The sequence below is a fragment of the Anoplophora glabripennis genome, unplaced genomic scaffold (genome assembly GCF_000390285.2).
Source record: "Anoplophora glabripennis isolate ALB-LARVAE unplaced genomic scaffold, Agla_2.0 scaffold317, whole genome shotgun sequence".
Taxonomy (NCBI): Eukaryota; Metazoa; Arthropoda; class Insecta; order Coleoptera; family Cerambycidae; genus Anoplophora; species Anoplophora glabripennis.
The window spans coordinates 168,142-194,133 of NW_019416468.1; the positions used below are offsets into that span (position 1 = coordinate 168,142).

The window sequence follows — 25,992 nt, forward strand, 5'->3', positions numbered from 1 at the left end:
TTACAAATTGAATTAACACTTAATTTACATCAATTATTCATCACCAGTTCTGAAATGCATCTAGTGCGTGACATCGGTGGTCAAATCAATCTTGATTTATTAAAACATTTAATAGTCAAGACCTTATAACTTCATAGTAATGCTGTAACTTTATGTTTGGCAAAATCATTTTATTTTTAAACTGGTTTTGTGCTATTTGGTTTGAGGATATCTAATCAATTTGTTGTTGTTTAGAAAACGATACGTAGGAGACTTTACCAGTATGGATATAGCTAACCCAGTAATGGCCAGAAGAGGATTATCTATTGCCAAAACAAAGATTTCTGCACAGAGAAGAAAAATTATGTCTTTGCAACAGCGTGTAAGACGCTTAACGAAATCTGTTAAGAACCTGAAAACTCTGTTGTTGCATTTAAAAAAACAACTATATATTACAGAACAGGCTGCTACGGTGATTCAAGTAAGTACTATTTGTTGTTAGTACTATTCTGTACTGCAAATTGAGGTTTACAAATTTAAAGTTACCATCCAGAGTATTTTTTTTTTAAATTTGCTGAACGAATGATGCCGAATATATTATGAAAACAATAGAACATTTTGAATCGACAAGGTTGGTTGCTCATATCGGGTTCGTTTTTTTTTTTTGTAACAAAGAAAGGCAAACACCTATAAAGAAAGAAAACAGGTGGGGCTTAGAGGTAGCTCCTATGTTATTATGCAATAAGATTGACGTGATCAATTATATAAGGATCTCCCACTTTACTCTCAGCAGTACGGCTATAATTCTTATAATAAAAAAATTATATCCAGGTATATTTAGGAAATATTTCATTTCAAGAGATAAGGTACTTAATTTTTTTATGCAAGAGTTGACTGAAGTTAATTTGTGCAAAATTAAATAAATAGTAAATTATATATTCACCGACTATGCACCATTTCCATTCCATTCCATTTTATTTCATTTCATGGAAAAATGTTATTGTTTTATATGTATAATGTATATGTGTATAATAAGTATTTTTTTTATTTCAGGATTCTGTTCCTGCTGAGTGTAAAGAAATATTCAATAGAATTTTACAAGGATCGCAGAAACAAAAATACAGTCCACTGTTAAGAACTTTTGCGATAACGTTAAATTTTTATTCACCTCGGGCTTATGCATACGTTAGAAATGTATTCAATAAATCCTTACCACATCCGCACACAATTAGTAAATGGTATCAATCAGTAAATGGAGCACCAGGTTTCACAAGTGAATCACTAGACATGGTAAAGCAGAAGGTAGAGGCAGAAAGAGCAATTGGAAAATCTGTTATTTGCAATTTGGTTATAGATGAGATGGCAATACGGAAACAAATTGAATTCTCAAAAAACCGATTCATTGGTTACGTAGATGTAGGAACTAATATTAATAGTGATTCTCTTCCAGAAGCTCGCGAAGCTTTAGTATTGATGTTAGTAGCTGTAAATGCTTGTTGGAAAATTCCTGTGGGGTATTTCCTTATTGATGGTCTTAGTGCCTCAGAAAGAGCTGTTATTATAAAAAGGTGCCTTGAATTCACACATTCAACAGGTGTAATTATTAAATCTATAACTTTTGATGGATCATCAAGCAATCTCAGAATGGCAACAGAACTAGGTGCTGATATTTCCAATGGGAATAATTTAAAAGTTTATTTCCCGCATCCGATGACTGATGAACCTGTATATATACTGCTGGATCCATGTCACATGATAAAATTAGTAAGAAATTGTTTGGGAACTTATAAAATAATTGAAGATGGCGAGGGAAATTTTATCAACTGGAATTATTTAACTGCATTGGTAAACGTTCAAAATATCGAGGGATTACATGCAGCAAATAAATTAAGGCAAAGGCATTTAGACTGGGCAAAAGAAAAAATGAGGGTTAGCATTGCTACACAAACTTTCAGTAAAAGTGTGAGTGATGCTTTAATTTATTTACGTGATATTAAACAGGAGTTTAAAGAATGTACAGCTACATCAAAATTTATTTTATATTTCAATAACTTATTTGATATATTTAATTCTAGAACAAAATTTGCAAAATATCCTTACAAAAGACCTTTGTCAAATATAAATAGTGAACATGTATTTCTTTATTTGGAGGAAATTAAAGATTATATATTATCTTTAAAAGTTGATGGTAGGTCAATTCTTGACACACAGAGAAAAACTGGGTTTTTAGGTTTTCTTATTTGTATTGACAGCATGAAACATATCTATAATGATTTAGTAATAGAAAAGAAATTGTTAAAATATATAATAACCTACAAATTCTCCCAAGACCATATCGAGTTATTTTTTGGTACAATTCGTTCTAAAGGAGGATTTAATAATAACCCAACTGCAAAACAGTTCGAAGCTGCTTACAAAAGAATTTTAGTATATAGCGAAATAAAAGCAAGTCGATCTGGAAATACGGTACCATTGGAACATATTCCAGTACTGCATTGTGGTTCACAGCATTTAACTCGAAATGACTCTACTGTAAATCTTATGGAGACTTCTGAATATAACAAATGGGAGCAAACTGTAATGGAACTAGTGGATCATGATTATTTACGTTCTCCTGACCATCTAACTGACTATACTGTGGATATTGTAGCATATATATCAGGTTTTGTTGTGAAAACTATTGAAAAAAGCATTGTTTGTACCAAGTGCCGGCTGCTTTTGCGAACTCAAAAAAGTTTATCGCAATTACAGAATATTAAAGAATATAAAAACTTACAAAAGGCTTCATATTTTGTTGTAAAAGTGTGTAAAGTGGGAGAAAGTACTTTTAGAAATTTAATACATACTACTAATATATTAACAAGCAGATCTCCCAATATATTGCACATATTTGTTAATAAAACATTATCTGCATTGCCAACAGATATCTATGATGAATTTGCAGAACATTTTTTTGATGCAGGTGATGAATTAGCAAATCATTGTGTAGACCTTGTAAAAATTATTTTAAGGTGTTATGTAAAAATCAGGTTGCACCATGAAACAAAAATTATGTTGGAAAAAAATTTGAAAAAAAGAATTCGAAACGTTCTAACGAAAACCATTTTATTTGCCAACCAATGAAACTGTCCCCAGATTCTGATTACTCAATTCGATACATATTTTATCGTCTCACATATTCTATGACTCTTAAGTTACCTACTTTTAAATAGCAGACAGACGATGCGTTAGTCGCTACAATATGTATCGAACCAAGAAATCAGAATCCAGCCTCTGATTAAATAGACTTGTAATAATCTGAAAACTAGTATATTACTACACCTAATTAAGCAATATTGAAACAGTTCCTACTATAGTATTACCACTCTAAATTAATAGAATTATGCAAACTGCATGTATACAAAATGGGAAAACAAGCATCTTCAATCACATGTCCCTGCTGTAAAAGAGGAGGTCAATGCTATGAAAGCTCAAAATTCAGTTTTATTTGTTGCGTGCATTTAAAACTGCTTGGAACATGTTTATTTTCCCATGTATTAAAGGTTCAATGTAATTTCATTTTTCCCTTTTAGTACAAATATGTTTTGTTTTCTTTGCATTGTTTATATTCCAGCAGATGTTAATTAAATATATTTTTACTCATTTTCTAGTAGTTTTATTTAAATTATTTATTTTAATAAATATAATTGTTTCCAGTAATCGAGAACTACGAAATAATAGAACTAATAGCAAGCAATGACATTGAATGCATCATATTTTGTAGCACTGGATACTTGTAAAATTATGTTTGCTTGGTAGCTATAGTATAATGATAGTTTCAATCGAGCAGTTTTCTTTAGTAACTCTTTTGTTCTGGAAATGTTTTTAAAATATTAATTATAGATTTTGAAGAAGCCATTAACTTTTTCCTATTTATTGTGTATTTATTACACATGAAAGCTTAAATAATCGAGCACTTCTGATTTTATTCTATTAAAATGCATAATTTTTATGGTTTCCTTATATTATGATAGATTTTAAACTAAACTCGGTACGCCACTGTACCAGGGACCATTGTGTTTACTTATGTATCATTTGTTTATCAACATACAATAGGTTGGTGTTACATGTTTACATTGTGTACTGAAATAGGGAATGCGGCCTCCCCTTTATTTATTACTCTGAGGTAGGATCTGACATTAAACATCTCGTTAAGCCTACATCCACGTGCATGGAGACTACACAATCCACGTGGATGCGTGATCCCGGATCCGTCGTAACCACGTGACCATCAACATCCAATTGTACATCTGTAAACCGACTTGAAAACGGATGAAAGTTGGTTTATTTCAACTTTGTACGCAGGGAGACTAGATCCCATGTTTGTACGTATCACGTATCCGTTACAGCGAGATCGCTGAAGTAGAAGTAGAATGACAGAGATAGTTCGGAATATCATGGACATTGCATGTGGATTGACCACTTCGAACATATACTAATGAAGGTAGCATGCCATTGCGAAAAGTGTGGCTGAGTGTGCAAGAGAACAGACACTATCTCAGAAATTGCTGTCTCACTCTAGCACGCACACGATTGGTTGGAAATGAATGTTTGCACTCATTGGTTCTCGCAGGGCTTCCATCATTGAAGCAAGGAATGAGACAGCATGTACTGAGATACTGTCTATCTCTCTCGCACACTCAGCCACACTTTTCGCAATGGCATGCCACCTCCAGTAGTATATGCTCGAAGATTGACCTTGGACTAAATTTCGCATATATATATCACGGATACGGATATCCATGATCACGCATGCATGTGGATCCGGGCTTACTATTTTCTCTCTGACAGTGGCTGTCACGCTGTCAGTTCGTCAGTTTACAATTTGTGACAAGTGACAGGTACTTTTGACAGCAACAGAAGAATATGGCAGTGAAATATTTAAGTATTTTTATCAAATTCGTCAACAAAATATTAAATAACCAGTATGATCTCTTAAAATTATGTTAAACTTTTTATTCTCAACAGTCTTTGTAAGTTAAAACTCAATGTAACGTCAAAGATACTCATTTGTTCACAACAAAGAGGTTAGAAATTGTAAAAAAAAATGTTTGAAAGCCCAAGTACCTTGGAAGATTTGTGTTTAGACACGATTTGCGATAATATTATGATATATGCAGAGCCTCAGAGAAAGACCAAAGAAGGTTTGTGGGAAAGAATAAGTTCTATCGAAGATTATGCGGGATGTGAGAAACGATATGTATTTCATGATCCTGAGATTTTTCTAATTAATGAGGTATCTGAGAAGTTACTGAGGAAATTCTGTGAGAAAGGTTATCTTTGTGATGCAACCCTAAACTTATTTACAGAGAACAATACAAAGTTAAGAAATGTGAAATTAAAAAATTGTGAAGTGACAAAAAAAGGAGCTCATATTTTTAAGCAGCATAAAATCGTAGACTTGGAGTGTATTAACTTGAAGAGAATTAGTATTGGAGAAATTTATGGTAAGAGGAACACAACAGTATAACAATGTCATTTATGTGATGTGGGATTGCTCAAAATATATTTTAAATTTTTTGTACTATGTTATATTTGTTTTAGATTGTTTAAATGAATGGTCTGTTGAGAATATGACAAATGTAAATTTTTCATACTGTAGTGCTATTGATGCAAACCGGCACAATTTTATAATAAAAATATCTAATTTAAAGAATTTAAGAAGTCTCAATTTGTCAAATACAGAACTGAACCAAAAAATGTTCAAAATCATTTGTGAAGATTTAAAATTATTAGAGAAGATAGATATTTCCAACACTCAAGTTACGGATTTAAAACCACTTACCATGTTGTCTTCAAAACTTACAAGTCTGTCAATTTGTGTAAGTAGCCATAAATAATATGAAACAAGTATTATATTATTTAGTGTATTCGTATATTCATATATTCGTGTATTTATAATTTCAGGATATGGCTCAAGTTGAGCATTTGGTATCTACGATAGAACAGTTAAAACTGTTAAAATATTTAGATATTAGTTTTTACACTGAAAAAGTGGACAGTCAGACATACAACCAAAATTGTCCCATCACAGAATTTTTGGAAAATCAATACATATTACCTGATCTTATGGTATTAGATGTATCTGGTTGGAAAGACTTGATATCGCAGCAGGTTCTATTGCGATTTATTGAAACACATCCTAAATTGGAATTTTTGGGCATTGTCCTGTGCGCTGTGACTTTCGATCCTGTATTTTCAGATCCCACTAGTACGAATTACCCACATAATCTAACTATTGCTGGTTTAGGCAATGAAGAGCACATCAAACTCACTTTAAAGAGACATAAAGGAAGGTAAATAAATACTAATAACTTTCGCTTAACCATTTCGAGATGTATATTTCATTTTTAGGTCAAACTATGTCCAAAAAGCATTATACCACCTGTTCCAACTAACCAGCATATTCAAAGAGGCCAGACCAGACATCTTCAACTTGGTTCTACCTGTGATGGAAGCCCATTCCAGCAGATTCGGCGTACAGATGGCAGCCACGGCTTGCCTGTACAACTTAACTCGTGGAGATCTCTCAAAAAATATACATCCGAAAGCCCTCAGCAACGGCGTGAACCTAACGCTCTTGGCGATGAAAACTTTTCCTAAAGAGTTTCAGCTACAAAAGAACTCTTTGTTGACACTCTGTAGTGACCGTATATTGCAGGAAGTTAACTTCGATAAGTTTAAGTGCGCTAAATTAGTTCTTGATGCCTTGTGTACATTCGATGACGTTAATATGAACAGGATGGCGGTGGCTATCTGCAGCATCCTGGCGGCTAAGGTTAGCACGAAACAGACTTCGGAGCTGGGTGCCACACCGAAATACATGAGGAAACTGCTAGCGATGGTCCAGAGCAGAGTCGACACTATAGTTGTCGATATCACTTTGAGGTTTACTTTGAGTGCGCTGTGGAATCTGACGGACGAGAGCGCCGCTACTTGCGCCGTTTTCTTGGAGCAAGGAGGTGCTCACTTGTTCCTGAACGTTTTGAGGACTTTTAAGGGCGATTCTACTATAGAAACCAAGGTTTTGGGTAAGATTATAACAGTGATAACATTAATAAATATAGCAGAAATGTGTTTACAGATGCAAACATTTTTCTTAGCACAAGCGTATTAAAAAAAAATAGTTTTAAGTGAGAAGTATGTCAGTTCGATAATTTATTTGACTTAACAAATCTGCTATCGAAATGAAGGATAACATTTTTGTGGCTTTGTAACTTAGAACTTTCAACTTGTAAGCTGAATTTTTTTAAGAGTGAACATTTGAGTAAACAGCAGAAAAAAATATGTGAATTTTAGGAATTATTCAGTCGAGCCGTTTTCTGAATATTTTGGGAACCATCTTTAATTAGTATGTTTGGAGATAATTGCGTTTAAGTACTGGCAGCATCTTCTTCAGCGATCCGTGACTGGCTTCGCTGAATCCTCCCTTCACAGGTTGCGTTGTTAGTTTTGACTTTGGCAATATGCACGCGTTTCGCGTCTTACATTTTGCAATACATATCAGCATTTTGTCCTATCTTTTCAACTATCCATTTCAGTATACAATTTTCACAAAAAGATGCACAAAATAATTAATGTTGCTCACAAATTGTCCAACCCCTCAATATCTACTAGATCTACACAAAAGAGTCTGCATCAGGCGGCACAACGGGTAACCGACCGCTTGGCTACTTTCCGGTAAATTGCCCATAACTTCCAAAATTAATTGGAATTTCAATATGATATTTACACACGATATTGTCTACGCCTCCATTTCCTACTGGATTTTTGTTGCACGATTTTTTCGAAGCCAAGGCTAGTGAGACTCCTGGGAAGGCGTAGAACTTCGTATTGCTTTTTTTGTAAAAAAAATATCAAAACTTTCGAAAATGGTTTAATACTGAAGTAATAGTCCGATTTATGGTTTTACCGTGGTCCGAGAGTCAGTAGTCGATTCGTAATTATGTGTCTGTCACTATCTTAATTTAATTGATGACTGATGACAGCGATGTCGCTGTGTTTTCGATGTCTATGATGATTTTATATTTATTTTACATTAGATTTCGTGCAAAGTCTCGGGTTCGGTGACAATATTCTTAAGACTACACATTTTAAGATGAGCAAAAAAAACATTTTTCTCTACTCAGATAGATATTCCCTCAATTTAGAAGTCGAAATTATGTTTTTTGTCAAATTTACAAGCTAGATTTTTCTGAGACAGAACTCGGGATTATATTTTTTTGACTTAGTCGACTTGAAATTATCCAGGTTGTTCCAATAATCTCTGTACATGAAACAAGCACGTTAAATGAGATTTTGCCAATTTTTGACATACTAATCAAAGTAATATTGCACTTATAGAAATGAAGAAAGTGCCTCCTAATCGGATATGCTTATATTTTTTTTTACCGGCGACTTTTTCAAAAAACATTCCTATTATTGGCTTTCAGATTTTTTACTCCATTTTAAAGCTGTTTCAAACCAAATCAAAATTTTTTTCTAATGAAGTAAAGGAATATTGTTTGACTTCAATTAATAAGATTTTGAATTTGGATGAGTTAGCTTAATATTTTTAAAATAGAGTAAAAAAAACACTTCAGTTATTTTATCATAGCGACATTTTAAAGTTTTTTCTCTCGTACTTTTTTTGTGTCTAATGTTTTTCACATAATTAATTACATATTTTAGTAATATTTAAGGTACGACATTTCGGTTTGAAAGCAGGGGCACCTAATGCGTTTATAATAAATAATTTTATAATATTGTGGAATGGTTACCCGGTTCCACATTAAAAATCTGGATGAGCTCTGGCAAATATCTGGAACATTACATATGTCTCCGCAGTAGATTCTTTAAGCGATGTCTGCAACGGAGACAAAATATTCTTATATAATGAAAACGATTGTTCGACATCTAATGACGTTCAGTAAAAAGTAAAATCAGTTAATGAATCCATGGGAGAGCTATTGCTATGAAAGTGTCTTAATCTGGAGAAATCTGGATTTTTTCTAAACACATTGTCAAACTTTCTCTGACTTAAACACTTTTGTAAATTTTTTTATAACATTCGCAATTGGAATATAATTGTTGTAAATGACTAGACAATCTTGAAATTTTATTTAGCTCTTCCGAATAGCAGCCGATTCTTTAGCATCGAATTGTAAAATTACGGATTTTATTTTTTTGAAAATGTTTAAAATAATGAAATGATGCCTCTAACCATGTCCCCCATCGTGTAAGAATGGGCTGTGGAGGTTCTGGAATGCCAGGACACTGTTGGTGGAATTGACGAATATTTGTCGTGTATTTGAGAAACACTACCTTGGTCTGTGCTATTAATTCATCTACATTTGGGTAACACCGACAAATTGTTTCTACCGCAAGATGTAAAGCGTGCAGAAACACTTGCTTGTTAGTACTTAATTTCCACATACCTATGTATTTACTTCTTAAGACACAGAAAAAATTTCGTCGCTAAACNTTTATAATAAATAATTTTATAATATTGTGGAATTCTTACCCGGTTCCACATTAAAAATCTGGATGAGCTCTGGCAAATACCTGGAACATTACATATGTCTCCACAGTAGATTCTTTAAGCGATGACCGCAACGGAGATAAAATATTCTTATATAACGAAAACGATTGTTCGACATCTAATGACGTTCAGTAAAAAGTAAAATCACTTAATGAATCCATGGGAGAGCTATTGCTATGATGAAGGTGTCTTAATCTGGAGAAATCTGGATTTTTTCTTAACACATTGTCAAACTTTCTCTGACTTAAACACTTTTGTAAATTTTTTTATAACATTCGCAATTGAAATATAATTGTTGTAAATAACTAGACAATCTTGAAATTTTATTTAGCTCTTCCGAATAGCAGCCGATTCTTTGGCATCAAATTGTAAAATTACGGATTTTATTTTTTTGAAAATGTTTAAAATAATGAAATGATGCCTCTAACCATGTCCCCCATTGTGTAAGAATAGGCTGTGGAGGTTCTGGAATGCCAGGACACTGTTGGTGGAATTGACGAATATGTCGGGGATTTGAGAAACATTGCCTTGGTCTGTGCTATTAATTCATCTACATTTGGGTAACACCGACAAATTGTTTCTACCGCAAGATGTAAAGCGTGCAGAAACACTTGTTTGTTAGTACTTAATTTCGACATACCTATGTATTTACTTCTTAAGACACAGAAAAAATTTCGTCGCTAAACAAAGAACAAAAAACATATATCTGATATGCTGCGACATAACCGGATATTACCCACCTACTGCTGTACATAGTTTCATTTAACCGTTTTCACTCGTTCTGAATTTTATCGAATACGATTTCCAAACCGCGAAATTTTCAAATACGTCTTGTTTGTTACACATTGTAGTGAATTGTGGAGGGTCTCAACAGACTGAAAACGATGTGTGGTCGGCTACAATATGTGCGTCTTATGATATCTGCTAATCTCAATTTGTTCTTTAAATGCTGCGATTATACTTATTTGAGGAACATTAAACTAGATTAATTCGATGAGAGAGAACGAAATTCCAATTTTTTAGGACATTTAATTCAAATGGATATTGAAGATACGAAGGTGATGACTAATAATGTAACTAATCACATAAGACTCATTAGAAATACTAAAGATTTGGGAGAGAGAAAAAACTTTGAAAGAGCCGTTATTTCAATAATAAAACAAGAACTTAAATCGCATAGACAGCCGAAAAAAAATTTACCATGTTTACTTAGGGATGGGAGATCTTTCTCATTTTCGTAATTACAATTACTTCGCTTGCTATGTAATAAAGTGACATCTATACACAAGGACTAAATTTGATTTTTATCGGACAGAACGTTAAAAAATTATTTAAAAAAAAATACCTTGCCAACAACAGCTAAAAGAAACAAATTTGGATGGATGTAAATTTAGTTAAATCATGTTATTTTGACCCTAAGAATACGAAGTCGTTCCTTATACACAGAATTTTTCCCATGTATAACTTAAATTTTAACTTTTAACTCAGAAAAATATATTTAACATTCCTTCTGTGCGTCCATAACAAAATATTTGGTTTATTCTACATCAATGTACCTAAAACTATAGAAATTTGGAGAGAACCAAGCTACCTGTAGCGATATTAACTTCTTTCGAACTGCCCAGGTAACAGTTTCTCTTTCAGGTCTTTTGAACAACATAGCGGAAGTGGTAGATCTGCGCCACAGCCTCATGCTCGACTCGCTTATGAGCGAACTCTTCCACCTGCTGAAATCGGAGAACATCGACGTCAGCTACTTCGCCGCCGGCATAGTCGCCCATCTGGCGTCGGACGGCGAGTTACGGTGGACTATTTCGAATCGCAAGAGGGGCGAGATGCTGCTGGAATTAGAAAACGCGGTTTCTCAGTGGAAGGTCCCCGACAACGAAATGGTCGCTTACAGGAGTTTCAAGCCATTTTTTCCTCTGTTGCGGACGGACATGGACTACCAGGTGCAGCTTTGGGCGGTTTGGGCTATACATCACGTGTGCACTAAGAATCGTAAGTAGATATAAATTATACAAGAATTAGCACAATTTTTTAACAGTTTTAAGATAGATCTTCAGCTGTCAATATGTTAAATGTTCAAAAATAGAAAACTCTTTTTTTTATTTTCTCTTTAGATATCACAATGGAAGCATAATCACAGTAGCAAATTTCTGGAACTGATAATATTGATAAGTGTATTTTACAATTGACAGAGAACACATTTTGCATACCAGACATAAGAAATAGTTACAATTAGAGAACAAATTTTATTCAAGGATGCAGTAATCTGTTATGTTAAAATATTTAAAAAACATAGTCACATACAACTCTACAGAGTGCCCCATTTAAGACTGTAACATCCTTAAAACTATTCGCGAGAATAATGAGGAGAGGGAAAACCCCGTTAGGAGGCTGATTTTCAGGTGTTCCTCATGAAATTTTTTTGAGATTTGAGACAAATTGGTTAGAATTTGATTAAACTTTGGTATTATTTTATCAATATTTTGAACTACATTTACAAATTTTTTTCAAGTCATTTGTGTTGAAAATGCTGAAGTTACGGACTGTTGTCCACCGAAGGTCCTCATCTGGGTTGGTTGTTCACGGGAAATGAGGTCGCAATTTTGATCTCAAAGCAATATGGTTGTTTTGCTGAATTATTAATATGTTTTCTAAGAACCTGATTGCTGGTAAAAATTGTGAAAATTGAATTTTTGACACTTAGAAGAAAATGTATTGATTTTTACCATTTTTTGCACTTATTTGGATAAAAAAACACGCTTAAAATTATGATATCATCCCAATTGTTGGTTCATATTCTTTGCAATTTCATAAAAAATCACACTTTCAATTTTCATAACAATCAGTTCATAATTTTTTGAGCTAGAGTTCCTGTAAATCAAAAAATGTCATTTTGAGAAAAACGCATTTAAAGATTTCCGAAAACTAGAAATTTGAAAAAGCTATCAATAATATAGAGTGCTTTCCGATCAATTAGCGATTTCAGCACCATACAGGGTGTCCCGAAATTAATGCAACAAAATTTGGTCACGGATTCTTAAGACAAATTTAGGAGACTGTATTTTTTATTTTTGTCAAGTGACCCCCTCTTTCGGAGTTACAGCCCCCTGAAATCTGCACCTAAGAATAGTCTTTTTTTTATATCTCGCAACCCTGTTGTACGAGAATCACTAAATTTGGTACACTGGGATTTTATGACATGTGAAATCTGATAGTACTATGTTTTTTGGCGGGAACCCCCTTAAGACAATTTTTCGTGAGCCCCCCTTGTCTTTGGAGCCCAAAAAATTGGTCGCATATTTAAATTTCTTAAAAATTATTAGTCCGCTAGAAAGCCATTAAATTTTGAAACTTTTTTATCCCTTGATATCTTTTTCGTAAAATGCAATGTTTTCGAGAAAAATGTCAAAATGTGATCGAATACATATCATGACTTGCCATTTTTCTCAAAAACATTGCGTTTTACGAAAAAAATATCGAGAGAAAAAAGTTTCTAAATTCAATGGATTTCTAGCGAACTAATAATTTCTAAGAAATTCAAATATGCGACGAAATTTTTTTGATTCCAAAGACAAGGGGACCCAAGAAAAAGTGTCTCAAGGGGGTTCCCTGCCAAGAAGCGTAACACTGTTATAATCCACATGTCATAAGACCCCTGTGTACCAAATTTAGTGATTCTTGTACAACAGGGTTCTGAGATATACAGGTTCGGGAAGTCCCCATGGTACATCGGCCGTTACGTGAGAGCGATAAAGTAAGTCATAGAAATCCGTGCGATAGACAAGGATGGTTACATTGAAGACGTTTCATAATCTAAATAGTCAGTCCCACTTCTAACCCAAAACGGGCGGTGACTATTCAGATTATGAAACGTCTTCACTATAGCCATACTTGTCTATCGCACGGATTTCTTTACTTTACTTTGTCGCTCTCGTGTAAAGGCAGATGGACCATGTGGATTTTCCTGCCCTGTATAAAAAAAAAACCTGTTCTTAGGGGCGGATTTCAAGGGGCTGTAACTCCAAACGAAGTGCCCACTTGGCAAAAATAAAAAATACGGGTCCCCTAAATTTGTCTTACGAATCTATGACCAAATTTTGTCCAGAGCGCTGTCACGGTGGTCGTTCGTTTTTAGGTTCATAAATTTTGAAATTTTGGCAGTGTATTTTTGTAGTATACTAACAGTTTATGCAATAAAAAAAAATCAAATTTTTTTAACCTCCTAATGTGGTTTTCCCCCTTAATAATTATTTTTTTTTATGTTATACTGCAATATTGTTTAACTTTTTCAGATAAAGTGTTATGTAGTAGTTTAATTTTAGTATTTAGAGTAGTAACATGTCAAAAAAATATTGTTCAATGCCTTCCAAGGAAGAAAAATATAAAAAATTTAATTGGAGTCAGAAAAATATATATCTGCAGAGAAAGACTGTCCTCTCTTACAACCGAAAACACGCAACCACTATATGACAAATCCTTCCTACTTAAATACATCTGGATATTCTCATTTTTTACCTAACAAACAAATATAGTAATGTATATTAAAATATTTGCAAAAGCTATAGAAACGTTCGGCTTTCTTCAGCATTCAAACTACAATAACTTTTTTTATCCAATTCAATTTTTTTTTTCAAAAGGTGGTTAATTTATGACGAGCAATGGTTTTAAAAATTGAGATATACAGGGTGTTCCAAAATAAGTACCAAAATTTTAACCCTGCATCTAACTCATTAAAAGCAACAACTTTTTTCTAATATTTTTTTAAAGCTCTTGATTTTTTAAAAATTAAGATATACAGGGTTTTCCAAAACAAGTACCAAAATTTTAACCCTGCATCTAACTCATTAAAGGCAACAAATTTTCTCTAATATTTTTTTTAAAGCTCTTGGTTTTTAAGACAATATAATTCTTTAAAATATTAAATTTTTGTTACCAACCTCTGAAGCATAAGCCAAAATGCTTAGTTAGATTAATAATAAAATATAGAAATAAAGAAGCACAAAAATAACAAGTCAATAAAATTTTCCGATAAAAAATGACTGATTTGTTATTACAGTGAAAATCGGTTATAACGACCATCAAGGGACCGTTTGTTTACGGTTGTTATAACAGATAGACGTTATAAGCATATATTTTATCTAGCATTTTTATAGAAAAAAAGAGAAATTTACAATGCAAGTCTTTAAGTATGTACATGTATTGCTTTGTGTTCAAAAGATCTCGTGCGCTTCATTTTCAATTAATTGTTTACGAATAAAGACTTTACTTTATTTCTATCCTTCCAAATTGTTGAAATCGTAGTGTGACACGCCACATTCTATTGCTTGCTTGAATTAGTTTATTCGTTTTTTAATCTCTACTAACTGGTGTCAAAAGCGTGGATGTTGGCAGGGCAGGTGGAAGAGAGGTGCATTGGTTTTAAGACCATATATTGGTCGTTATAACCGACAGATTCTATGGTAAATGTATATAAAAACGCGTCGCTAAATCCGAAATGTCGTTGTAAACGATATTTTTAATATGGTATTTCTATAGCGTTAAATCAGGACTTCCAAATTCCATTGTTATATCCAATAAAGTGATGTCGTTTTAACCAGTTTTCACTGTATTTTATTACGATATCTCAGGTAGCCTTGTATTGACTTAAATCGAAGAAAAACTAAAGTTATAGGGGAGCTACAGTCTTAAGTGGGACACTATGTATAAATTGAATTACTTAATTAGGTAGACATGACATAGTTGCTACATATGGTTTTAGAGATCCATAAAAACTACATCACCACTTTCACCATTACTTTGATTGTGTCATATATCAAATAATTATTATGCATCATATTATAAGCATGTTGTACATGTTACTGATTTTTCTAGCATGTTTCGAGTGGTAAAAATTGCTACACACACTTTAGTGACAATTCACTTTTATCTGATTTCATGTCGACATGGATGTATTTGTGTTCTGTTTTCAGAACTGTATATCAGACCTATCCTATGAGAGCGCCAAAACGATGTAATTCGTAGGACACTATTTGCTTTATTTTCCAAATTTGTCAGGTATTTTCTACTATACGATATTTAACAGTTGATTAATAAATTTAATGCAGTTCTTTGTAACTTTAAGTAACAAAATATATTTTATATGCCACAATGATTTATCGTATATTTTTTTAATTATAGCTACACGCTACTGCTTGATGCTTAGGGAAGAAAAGGGTCACGTTTTATTGACCGATCTTTTAAACTACGTCGATTCCCACCCCGAGATCAAGCACATATGTTCCCAAATCCTAGAGACATTAGATGTCACCGGAATGTGAAATGCGGTATGTTGGTTGCACCAACGTAAATGTTATTTTAAAATTTTTATTGAATTTATTTTCAATATATGTGATTTTTACATTATAAGTTTTATCAGAAGTATTTTTAAATGAATTTTTATTGCAATAATGAAAATTGTTACGTTTTGTTTGCAGCTTTAAAAGATTTTACAAGTCTGAGACATTGGTTATATTGTTGTTATGAATCAAGTTCTTTTCACGCAACGTACTATAAAAAATTTAATGTTACGTGCCAATATGGATATTATATGTCCTGTACAAAATATTGTATAATTGTTAGACATTATATACTAATTATGTACAATGCTAGTCAAATATATCATATTGTTGAAAATGGCTTTTACTCACGCCCCCTGTCTACGTCTAGCGTAAGTATTAAAAAGTATCTAGCTAATTCTAGCCTCAACTTCTAACTTGTAGTATGGTGGAAGAAGATACAGAGCATTCATAAGTGATTACAAGTCACGTGACCTGTCATTTTGTTTCCTTCGCCCTGGTAATTAAATTTCGGTAAAGTTAAAACAATAACATCAAGGTTACATCAAAGCACAACATTCTGTTTCACCGGCCGGTATTGATGCCATTTTTCATAAGATTTTATTCAAAGTATCAGCGATCACATTATCTCAAATGTAAATGCAACGGTTTGTCATTATTCATGATAAACGCAACATTAATATTGATAACGCTAAGACTTAGGGATTTAGTTGGCAATTTCAGTCGTGTAATGTTAGGTTGCCTAAGCTCAGCAATCACGTGACTTTTAATCATTTTTTAAGGCTCTGTGCTATCTTTTCAAAACACTTAAAAATTGGATAAAAAGTTAACTAAAACTTCGACTTGGAAAAACTAAAAATATGGTAAGTAAAGAAGTCTCTTGAACATTTTTTTTAAGTTCCAAGGCGCTAATTAAATACGTCGAAAACTTTACCCAGTGATGCTATTTAAGTGATTTTGAGACAAAAACGTCATATTAACAGGTCCTCAAATCGATAGTTTTCGAGAAACGGAATGTTGAATTCAATTAGAATAAAAAACATTAAATAACTAACCATTTTTAACGTACAGGGTGTTAATTAAGTACTTTGAAGAACTTTAAGGAGTGATTTTAAACCAAAAAGATCATACAAACATGGGTCAATAGATTGGTTGTTTTTATGTCAAAATTTGTAAGATATTTCACATTTTCGAAATATCTCTGAAGACGTTTGCTGCATAATGAGGAAACTTGGGCTAAAATCCACTAAATTCACATACTTGCACCAGTGACGGAGATGTTCTCACAAAAAATCTAAACCTGTTAGAAAATTCAAATACATTTGCAGAATTTTTTTTTTCTTTATAATCCACTGATATAAAAACTATACAATTTTTTAGTTTTTTTAAAATTTTAATTTTTCATAGTTTTGCAATATTATGATGTTTGGACAATAGTTGGTATCAAAATCAAATTTAAAGAGGTAAAATTACAAAGAAAAATTAATTTTGTCAGTTTTATTACTTTTATTTATTTACTTATTTTAATTTTTTATTTCACACATTCCCCTCAATATTTTTTCCTTAATGAAAGTTCCCTTTATCAGCATAAAAATCATTTTCTAAAAAAACAGTATGGGTCCTATGCCTCCTTATCGAAATATTACAACATTAATTTGCACCAACCGCACTTCCTTTAGAACCACTTTGCAAAAAGTTCACAATTTTTTTTTGTTTTAAATAATTTTGTAATACTGAAAAGTACCGGAAAATATTTTTTCCCTGCTTCCTCTAATAAAATGTAAAATTTCAAAGCCACTGATTTTTTCAGACGTCATAGTTACATTGTATTTAAAATTGTATTTGAGAAACAACTAAATCAAGATTTGTTTTACATTTTGTGAAAGTGGGTGGCAAATTTCAAAATATCCACGGGTGTTGAATTTCTACGGTTCTACGTGAAAGTGATTCCTGGAGTTTCCATGGTACACATGTTTATACCAGAATTCAGTAAATTTTTAACTTTAAGTCTGTATCAACACCCTGTATTTCGAAGCCTATTGATTTGTGTTGTTTACACAACCTGTTCAGCTTAAAAATCACTTAAAGTGTAACCCGTTCAAGATAATCTGCGTAATTAACACCCTGTATATGCCCCTTTGTTGACTGTCGAGTCTCAAATTTTTATTTTTCACTATATATGTGGCTTTCAATCCAACAAACAAAAAAATAATTTAATAGGAGTTTTTACAGAAATCTAGGTATGTTTTTACAACATCCCTAATGACAAATTATTTTGAAAATTTATTGTGATTTATAATCATAAGGACTAATTTGTTAATTTATGCATAAAGTAATAATAAGAATTATTACCTTGTTATTTATCTGCTTAAATATCTTTTATTTGTTAGTTTAGGTTTATACTTTACAGCTTCTATTGAACAATACCTCGAGTTGATGTAGATTATGTTTTTCATAAAAATAAAGTAAAGACAGGTATTAATTTACTCATATTCAATATAATCACTATTTACCATTTTGAGTGCTTGAAAAACAATATTATTTACTCATTTTCAGATGTATTAAAATAGTAATAATCATGTTAATTCTGTTTGAATACAAATTAAAAAAAGTTAAAATATCTTTAAAATTATTTAGCAACTATACCGAAATTTTAACAATATTTAACAAATTAAGGAAAAAATACAAATACCTACATCTATGTATTTATTTTTTACAGTATTAGCTGATCTATCAGTATGATTTACATTATGAAAGTATACAATAATGATTACAAAGAGTGTGTGTACTTTCATCAATGACAACTAACTTTCAGTGTACAGTGAAATTTCCTTAAAGGATTCAAAAAAAAACTCGTATCAGAAGTGACCGTATCTATAAATTAAAAAAGTCCCGCTCTATTAACTTACAATCATGCAATAGAATAACAAAAAAATCTCCAAGAAGCTAGCAACTATTAATCCTTATGGCACTTGTTATGTCCTTCCCAATTTCAACCTTAAATCACTCTCATCTCATACAAAAATATATCAGGATTTAATATAAGACTCGTCTGTTCAATATGACCTAAAAGAGAAATACAATTCGTCACAAAATGATTAAAAAATCTAGATGTAAAACTGTTCAAGATCTGGAAGGGGTAACAAAGTGATGAGTCATCTGGGAATATTTTCGTTTATCATGTTTTGGTGACGTAAAATGTAGGGGCACGCGCAGATCTCGTCGGGATTCGTTCGGCCGATCCCCACTCAGTCGTTTCGGGTGCTCCATGTTCCTCGTTTCACAGTGCGGACCCGAGAACTGCACAAAGCGCAATGTATGTGCGCCATTGCTGTGGAGAGGAACTACGAAAAGTTCTATCAAAGTATATTCGGTTTTCTCGTTACAAACCGACTTTAAATGCAGAATAACGTAACAGAATTAACACAGAGATTACTACGTTCATTGGATAGTAATTACAATGTAAGGAAAATGCAGTTTTACTGGATTTTTCGCGATTTTTGTGAACACCATTAGTGTCTTCATAAACCAGGTGGACTGTACTATACTCGTTATGCTCAAAGTATGTAAATAAATGTTAATAATTTACGAGTGTCGGCTAATTTGTTGTTCCTAAACTATTTTTATCCTTGATTTTCGATAATTTTGCGAAATTTTTAATAAGTCTCCAAATATTTCGCAACGTCAGTCAGCTTGTTTTACATAAGAAGACATGAGTGCTGAATGTTCTGAGGATATTGTCCTATATATTCTCCTCCCAAACGTTAAAATAACGATTAATTCGCTTTGAAAGCCGTTTTTGGAGAAATCTCAACAAGTGCTATTCATGTGATTGAGAAATGTCAATTTTTCTGAGGGTGCAGTACAGTCCATTACACAGGGTGTTTCCCACACGGTGACAGGATGTTTCGGCTAATTTTAACGTATTTTGCAGGTCATTGATATGCCCACAGTCACTGAAATCATATCCCTTTTGGAAAAAGTGGTTATTACCAAAGAATTACTGGAGGTGAGATATTTTTGACATGGTTGCTCATCTTAGTATTTATACACTTATCCATTTTATTTTGTACAAAATTGACAAACATTATTTTAATACCTATAGGGACATTAAAATTTATCTAAAATGCATTTTTAGGAACACAATTATTTTAATTTCAATTTACAAGCGAAATATATTGAATAAACTCAATTACTTATTTTCAATGTAGAATAAAATGTTTTACTAACATTTGAAGACGTTTTATGATTTTTTTATCACAATTCAATAAACTGCAGTTTATTTTATATTAATCTAATTTAAATATAAAATTTTCTACACATTTTGTACATAAAGTTAATGTGAAGCGTATAGTAGTAACACTAATCTTAAAATCGCTTTCAGGTATTTGTATTACTTGCATATTCCCCAAAAAAAAACTGTATTGCCGAAAATTTGTATTTTAAATAGAAAAATATTAAACGAACTTTGTTAATGATAAAGCTATAGCTGTTTTGACAGTAAATCAATTGACTAGTGATCGATAGTTCTATATAAAAACATTGAAAATATGATGTGTTAGTATATTATTGGCACTTTTGTCTCGTAAGGCTAAAAGAATTATAAAAACTGTTTAAAGAACTGTCCATAAGTGCCTGTCTTATCAAAATGACATCAAGCTAGGAATAGAAGATAGTACCTAACTATTTCTTAAAGACTTTTATAACTGCAATTTCCAAGAAACAAATGTAAAATATCAACTTTAAGAAAAATCAAACTGTGTTATCTGTGGTAGATGAACCATTTGCTTTATTGAAATTCACTTATAATATTTTTTTCCAGTTGATGTATATTTTTTTGTACCTAGTTTGTTTTTTTGTTGTGTAGACCACCAGACTTGGGAAATACATAAACGAACTTAGACGGAAAACTTCGGATGAGGCTTTATCTAAGAGAGCAAAAGAATTAGTAAAAAAATGGAGGAATGCATTTGTTGTCGAATCGAATGGACAAATAAAGCAGAGTCCGCCTTTACAACAAGAAGACGTGAACTTAAACCAGCTTAAGGCTAAAAAACGCCCAGCTAAGGACGTTATAGACAATATAAATGCCAAGCGGGCCAAAATAAACGGAGGTATATCGGAGCTGGACTTCTCTGATAACTCCAACTCAAGTTTCAAAGATGTGATAACTACTGTGAAAACGGAACCAAAACGAGATGTGATGTTACTAAATTCCGATTCTAATTCTAGCATGCCAGAGAAACACGATCCCCATTTAGATCAGCAGATGCCGAAGAAGCGCGGCAGGAAAAAAGGATCGAAGAATCACAAGAACTTGATCGACGAGGCGGAGAGTTCCTTCACGAGCAAACTGGCAGTGTCTCGGGGCAATTCCAAAGTAAAGACCACCCAGGAGTTGATAGCCAGCTTACAAAACAAAAACTCAAGTGCTGTTATTAATTCTTTAAACGTGAAACCCAAGGAAGATCTGACGGAGAAGGCGGCGAAATTGACGGAGCGTGTATCAATTATCGACCAAAAACTGAATACAAATGCCAATAGAAATAAAAACTTCCAGCGTAACAAGTACAAGTTGGAGAAGAACGAAAGAGTGATAGAATCGGGTTCCGTAATCAACGACAAAAGTCTGCTTAGTCAAAATTCTTCCGTGAAAAAGGAAGAGGAGGACATAAACGTCGTTGATGCAGAGGAAGAAGAAATAAAAATCGAGGAAAACGCAGAGAAACAAGAGACTGAACCGGGGAATATTAACGTAATAACTTCTTTAAGCGTAGAAGACGCCTTAGCGCAACTGCCCCCTATCGATAAGTCGGTCTTGCTAGAGGAGGAAGAAGAAATATGTCTGTGCTATCTCAAGGAAATCAAACCAGATTTTTCCGTGGAGGAAGACTCGGAGGTCAATCTCGAACACAGGTTCGACGTGATAGAAGACCACAGTTGTCCGGCGAAGGTCCATTCAACTGAAAAGTACCATTTGGATTGTGTGACGGACGAACAGGTGCACAGGTTGCACAGCAGTTACATACCCAACGTTAATGGTAATTTTAGTCTAGGGTCTCCCAAACCGGGGCCCGTCTTACAAGACAACGGTTTGTACGTGAACGTAGTGCCTAATGTAAATTTAGAGAGAATACCGAAGGAAGTGAAGGACTTCTCGAGTGAAAATTTTAGGAAATACAGTGTTTCAGAGACGGGCTGCGAGAGCGACATAGTGAAAAGTGAAGTTATGGAACGGACAGGTGACGAAGCGGGACCTGATAGTGATAATAATAGTAGTTTCAGAGAGTGGCATGAAGTCATTGAGACACCCTCCTATAATGGTGAAATTTTAAAAATTTTGCCATACGTTATTATAGATTAAAATGCTAGTCTTCATTATATATTTTACGTGCCCTGCCCCTTTCACATCGATAATAGTTTTACACGTTCATGAAACATTGGAAGGCTAATTCGTATTTTTTTAAGCCAGAGGTCGACTGGTAAGAATCAAATCATAAAATTGCAAACTCGCAAATATAAACGAATTTCCATGGAATATTTCGAGCAAATAAAGTAATTGGAACTATTGTTGATTATTTTTTTAATATTTTTTCTAAATTTAATGAAAATTGCACTATGAGTATCTACTTTATCAATTGACTTTACAGATAATGCTACCGAAAGCGTTACTTTGCATATAAAACATCTCTGCTCTTTTTTTAACAAAATTTTGTTTACTATGATAAAAAAATTTGAAAATTTATTAATACCTGGGGTTCTAATGGATTTGAACATACAGTTAGAAAATAAATGATTTTATCAATCACTAATTTAAAAAGCTGTCGTGAATTTGCAAAAAATGTGTAAATTAAGATTAATAATATAAATTTAAAAAAAAACAATTCCTTCATCGTTATTTTTTAATTGAAACTTTGTTACCTGTATATTTAAAAAAAATAATCTCTTGATATGTCTGTAGGTTTACGTTTAGTAAATCTTACTGATAAATTTTCTATAGTGTTAAAATAAAGAACTGACTATTACGACGACGAATGCTTGTCGCTAGTTTATAAAAAGTTTTCTTTTGATAAAAAGTGCCTTTGCTACAAATGACCAAAATATTATTCGTTTCGAAGGAGGAAAAGGAAGATTTTTGACAGTAACAACCCTTCAAATGTTTTATAAACGTTTCCTATAATTTCCCTTGCGTTTGTTTAATTATGAAACAAATGCTATGTGTCATCCTAACCTCATTTAGATATGGAACCGTTGATCGTTCAAAAGCCTCTAAAAATGTTAATTCGTAACCATATAAATATTTATAGTTTTGCATAATTTATTAAATAAATAAAATGTACAGCACTTGTACTTTTAGAGTTGTGCTGTGGAATAAATATAAAAATAAATAATATATAATTAATCGAATAATCAACATTTTTTGAGCTTTTTTGGATCGACAAGGTATAAATATTTGTATCAAATAATGAAATAGTTTGTAAAGTTCAGGGTATATATTTTGTGTATAGTTATTTTTTAATTTCTATATCACAGCTTTTTATAATACTGTAATATATTTTATAATAGCTAGCAAAATGTTTTTTCAAAATAGCTATATTGGAAAAACGTCAGTTTGTTATTAATTGTTAATTTATTACTTTTCTTGTTAAACAAATATTCCCATCGTTTTTTAAATTTAGTATCGTGTACACTTTGATATAAATTATTTCTATTAATTCTATTCAGCATTTTTATCATTACTAAAAAAGTTCCTCGACTTTTTGTTTGTTGAAATTTTTGCGAATTTGTTTTTGATATTTAAAGTGACCTTTTGTTTTTTTTTGTAAATATAGATTTTTCATTGATAGTTATATTGTACTGTACAAAATTATCGTTGATTTTCTCTAGTTCGAAAAGTCAAATCATTGCTTTTTAGTGATGTATTTGATGTATTAATGCCTTCTTCTAAGAGAAAATAAAGATATTTTCTATAAATCTGTTGTTTTATTCACACTCCGAAAATGAAACAAAAATATTGGCTTGTAGATTAAATAAAAATTTTTCTTCGGGAAAAAATGAACTGTGCCTCCTTAATATTTCAATTTTTGACACTGCTGTTTGTGTTCTATTTTTATCTGTGCAAAAAGCTCCAGCATATCCACTTCTGATACAGCTCCACTGTGGTGAATTTCTAAAAATAACTTTTTTTGTTTGTTGTGGGTAAATGGCAAACCAATGATGATTTATAAATATAGTTGCAAAAAACTGCTTCACAGTGTGCCAAAAAACTTAAATAGCAATAATTAAAAACTAAAGCTTTGCCAAGTTTTTTTACCTATTCATTAACGTCTCTTAAATTAAGATATGGAAGATAAATTCGGACTACTGATATACATTTTATCAAAATAAAAGTATCTGTAAAACGTTTTCTTTTTGAAGAAATTGGGACAACTTTCAGGAAGACTAGAAGTAAGTATTAAATAAAATATTAAATTTTTAACTTGAAAACTAAAGAAACTGTGACTTCAACAAACCCTGTATAGCTCAATTAATAGTTTAATAGAAAATTCAGTTAAATTTTTCCTGGAATGGTAATCAAGCCACAATATATAGGGTGTTAATTGGTAAATTTTAAGGGATGATTTTAAATAAAAAATATATATAAGTACGTGTTAAAATAAAAAAAATCGTGTTTGAAAATATCTTCGAAGATGTTTCATGCAGAATGATGAAACTTGGATTAATGACTTATCTAATGAAAGGTAAAAATCTACTGAATCTTGATATACATACCAGTACCAGTGAGGGAAATAATGGGTGTCACTCCCACTGAAAACTCCAGAAATTAGATGCCACTAAATATTTTGAAAATTTGATCACCTTGCTTCCAGGAAAAAAAAATATTTTAATTTTCGTTAACAAACGCTCCACAAAATGGAATGTAACTCTAGACGTACTAATTTATCAATTGAATTTCTTTTTGGAAATATAAATTAATCAGATAAGTCGTTTAAATTTTGCATTTTTGTTAGAGGTAGCAAAGGGCATGGTTCGGAAAAAAAATTGGGCAATTTTATTGCACTTTGACTTCATTGTAGTTCAAGTCACATATTTAGAAAAAAAGTCTAAACTTATTTTGCAGAATGAGTAGTTTTAGAGTTAAGTTTGGCGAGCTGCTTCTTAATGTCAATGAAAGTTAAAAAAGTAATAAATCGAAAATGGTTTGTTTTCCAAATAAAATGAAATATCTATTTTCTAGGAAACACCTTGAGCAATATTTAGAAGTAGTGACCGAATTTTCAAAATATTCGGTAACATAGAACTTCCGGTTTAGACAAAATAATTTTTTAAATCTTTGTATATTATTGACATTATACAGTGTGACCCATTTGAAACCGGGACACTCTCATAAAATTTTTATTTACAAGACGATTTTGACCAACTTTTTTTTGAATTGTAGAGAGGCAAAAAGCTTACTTAAGAACCAAGTGTAATCATTTTTATACAAAAACCAAGTACTACAAGTTCATTTTTGGAGGGTCAAAATTGAAGAAACCATATCAGCGATTTTTTTAGAAATGATTTAAGTACACCAGTGAATTAAACACCCCTTAAAATGGGTCTATACCAAATTTCATAAAAAATTATTGCATATTAATAATTCTGTGGCAAAATTAAAAATCACATTTTGAATTTTTTTTGTCTGACGAAGCAAGCCATGGAATAAAACGTCCTCTTATTGAATGGCTGCTCAGATCACCTGACTTGATGCCACTCGACTTTTTCCTTTGGGGCATCCTTAAGCAAAAAGTGTATAAGTCTAGACAACAGTCGGTAAACAATTACGCGCTAGAGTAATTGAAGTGTGTGCAAATGTTACCCCAGAACGACTAAGAAAAGTAACCATAAACATAGGGGAAGGTATGATAAGTGCCTTGAAATAAACAGCAGATTGGTGGAGGTAACAAGAATTTATTAATAATTCTTTTCTTCTGAAACTTCAATAATTTTGTTGAATATTGTTATGAATAAAAATAGTTATTGTCATTTATTTTCGAAGGTTTATTCCATGGCTTGCTTCGTCAGACGAAAAAAATTCCCAATGTGATTTTTAATTTTGGCACAATATTA

The 25,992-nt window shown here is 32.2% G+C and overlaps 2 protein-coding genes across 3 annotated transcripts; both read left to right on the forward strand.

The window, feature by feature from the left end:
* The first annotated feature begins 4,865 nt into the window (after nt 1-4,865).
* On the forward strand, nt 4,866-16,181 carry LOC108907017 (protein zyg-11 homolog B-like). 2 transcript variants are annotated; one of them, XM_018710489.1, is made up of 6 exons: nt 4,866-5,465; nt 5,563-5,840; nt 5,926-6,314; nt 6,373-7,049; nt 11,183-11,539; nt 15,725-16,181. In XM_018710489.1, exons 1-6 carry the CDS (start codon nt 5,066-5,068, stop codon nt 15,862-15,864), a joined length of 2,241 nt encoding a protein of 746 aa, XP_018566005.1. In that variant the 5' UTR covers nt 4,866-5,065; the 3' UTR covers nt 15,865-16,181. The 2 variants fall into 2 exon arrangements, with proteins under 2 accessions (XP_018566005.1, XP_018566006.1); XM_018710490.2 differs by lacking the exon at nt 15,725-16,181 and adding an exon at nt 15,517-15,657.
* A 2,970-nt stretch (nt 16,182-19,151) lies between these two features.
* On the forward strand, nt 19,152-22,757 carry LOC108907007 (mediator of RNA polymerase II transcription subunit 26). The gene is made up of 3 exons (XM_018710474.1): nt 19,152-19,344; nt 19,817-19,891; nt 20,750-22,757. The coding sequence occupies exons 1-3, from the start codon at nt 19,282-19,284 to the stop codon at nt 22,244-22,246; spliced, it is 1,635 nt and encodes a 544-aa protein (XP_018565990.1). The 5' UTR covers nt 19,152-19,281; the 3' UTR covers nt 22,247-22,757.
* The last annotated feature ends 3,235 nt before the right edge of the window (nt 22,758-25,992 follow it).

What these genes read in the sequence shown, in the direction of transcription:
- LOC108907017 (XM_018710489.1), top strand. Translation starts at nt 5,066, where the DNA reads ATGTTTGAAAGCCCAAGTACCTTGGAAGATTTGTGTTTAGACACGATT. An exon ending in TAGTATTGGAGAAATTTATG is followed by an intron (nt 5,466 to 5,562) that starts GTAAGAGGAACA and finishes TATTTGTTTTAG; the next exon opens with ATTGTTTAAATGAATGGTCT. An exon ending in TATAGAAACCAAGGTTTTGG is followed by an intron (nt 7,050 to 11,182) that starts GTAAGATTATAA and finishes TTTCTCTTTCAG; the next exon opens with GTCTTTTGAACAACATAGCG.
- LOC108907007 (XM_018710474.1), top strand. Translation starts at nt 19,282, where the DNA reads ATGCAGAATAACGTAACAGAATTAACACAGAGATTACTACGTTCATTG. An exon ending in CATTGGATAGTAATTACAAT is followed by an intron (nt 19,345 to 19,816) that starts GTAAGGAAAATG and finishes CGTATTTTGCAG; the next exon opens with GTCATTGATATGCCCACAGT. An exon ending in TTACCAAAGAATTACTGGAG is followed by an intron (nt 19,892 to 20,749) that starts GTGAGATATTTT and finishes TTTGTTGTGTAG; the next exon opens with ACCACCAGACTTGGGAAATA.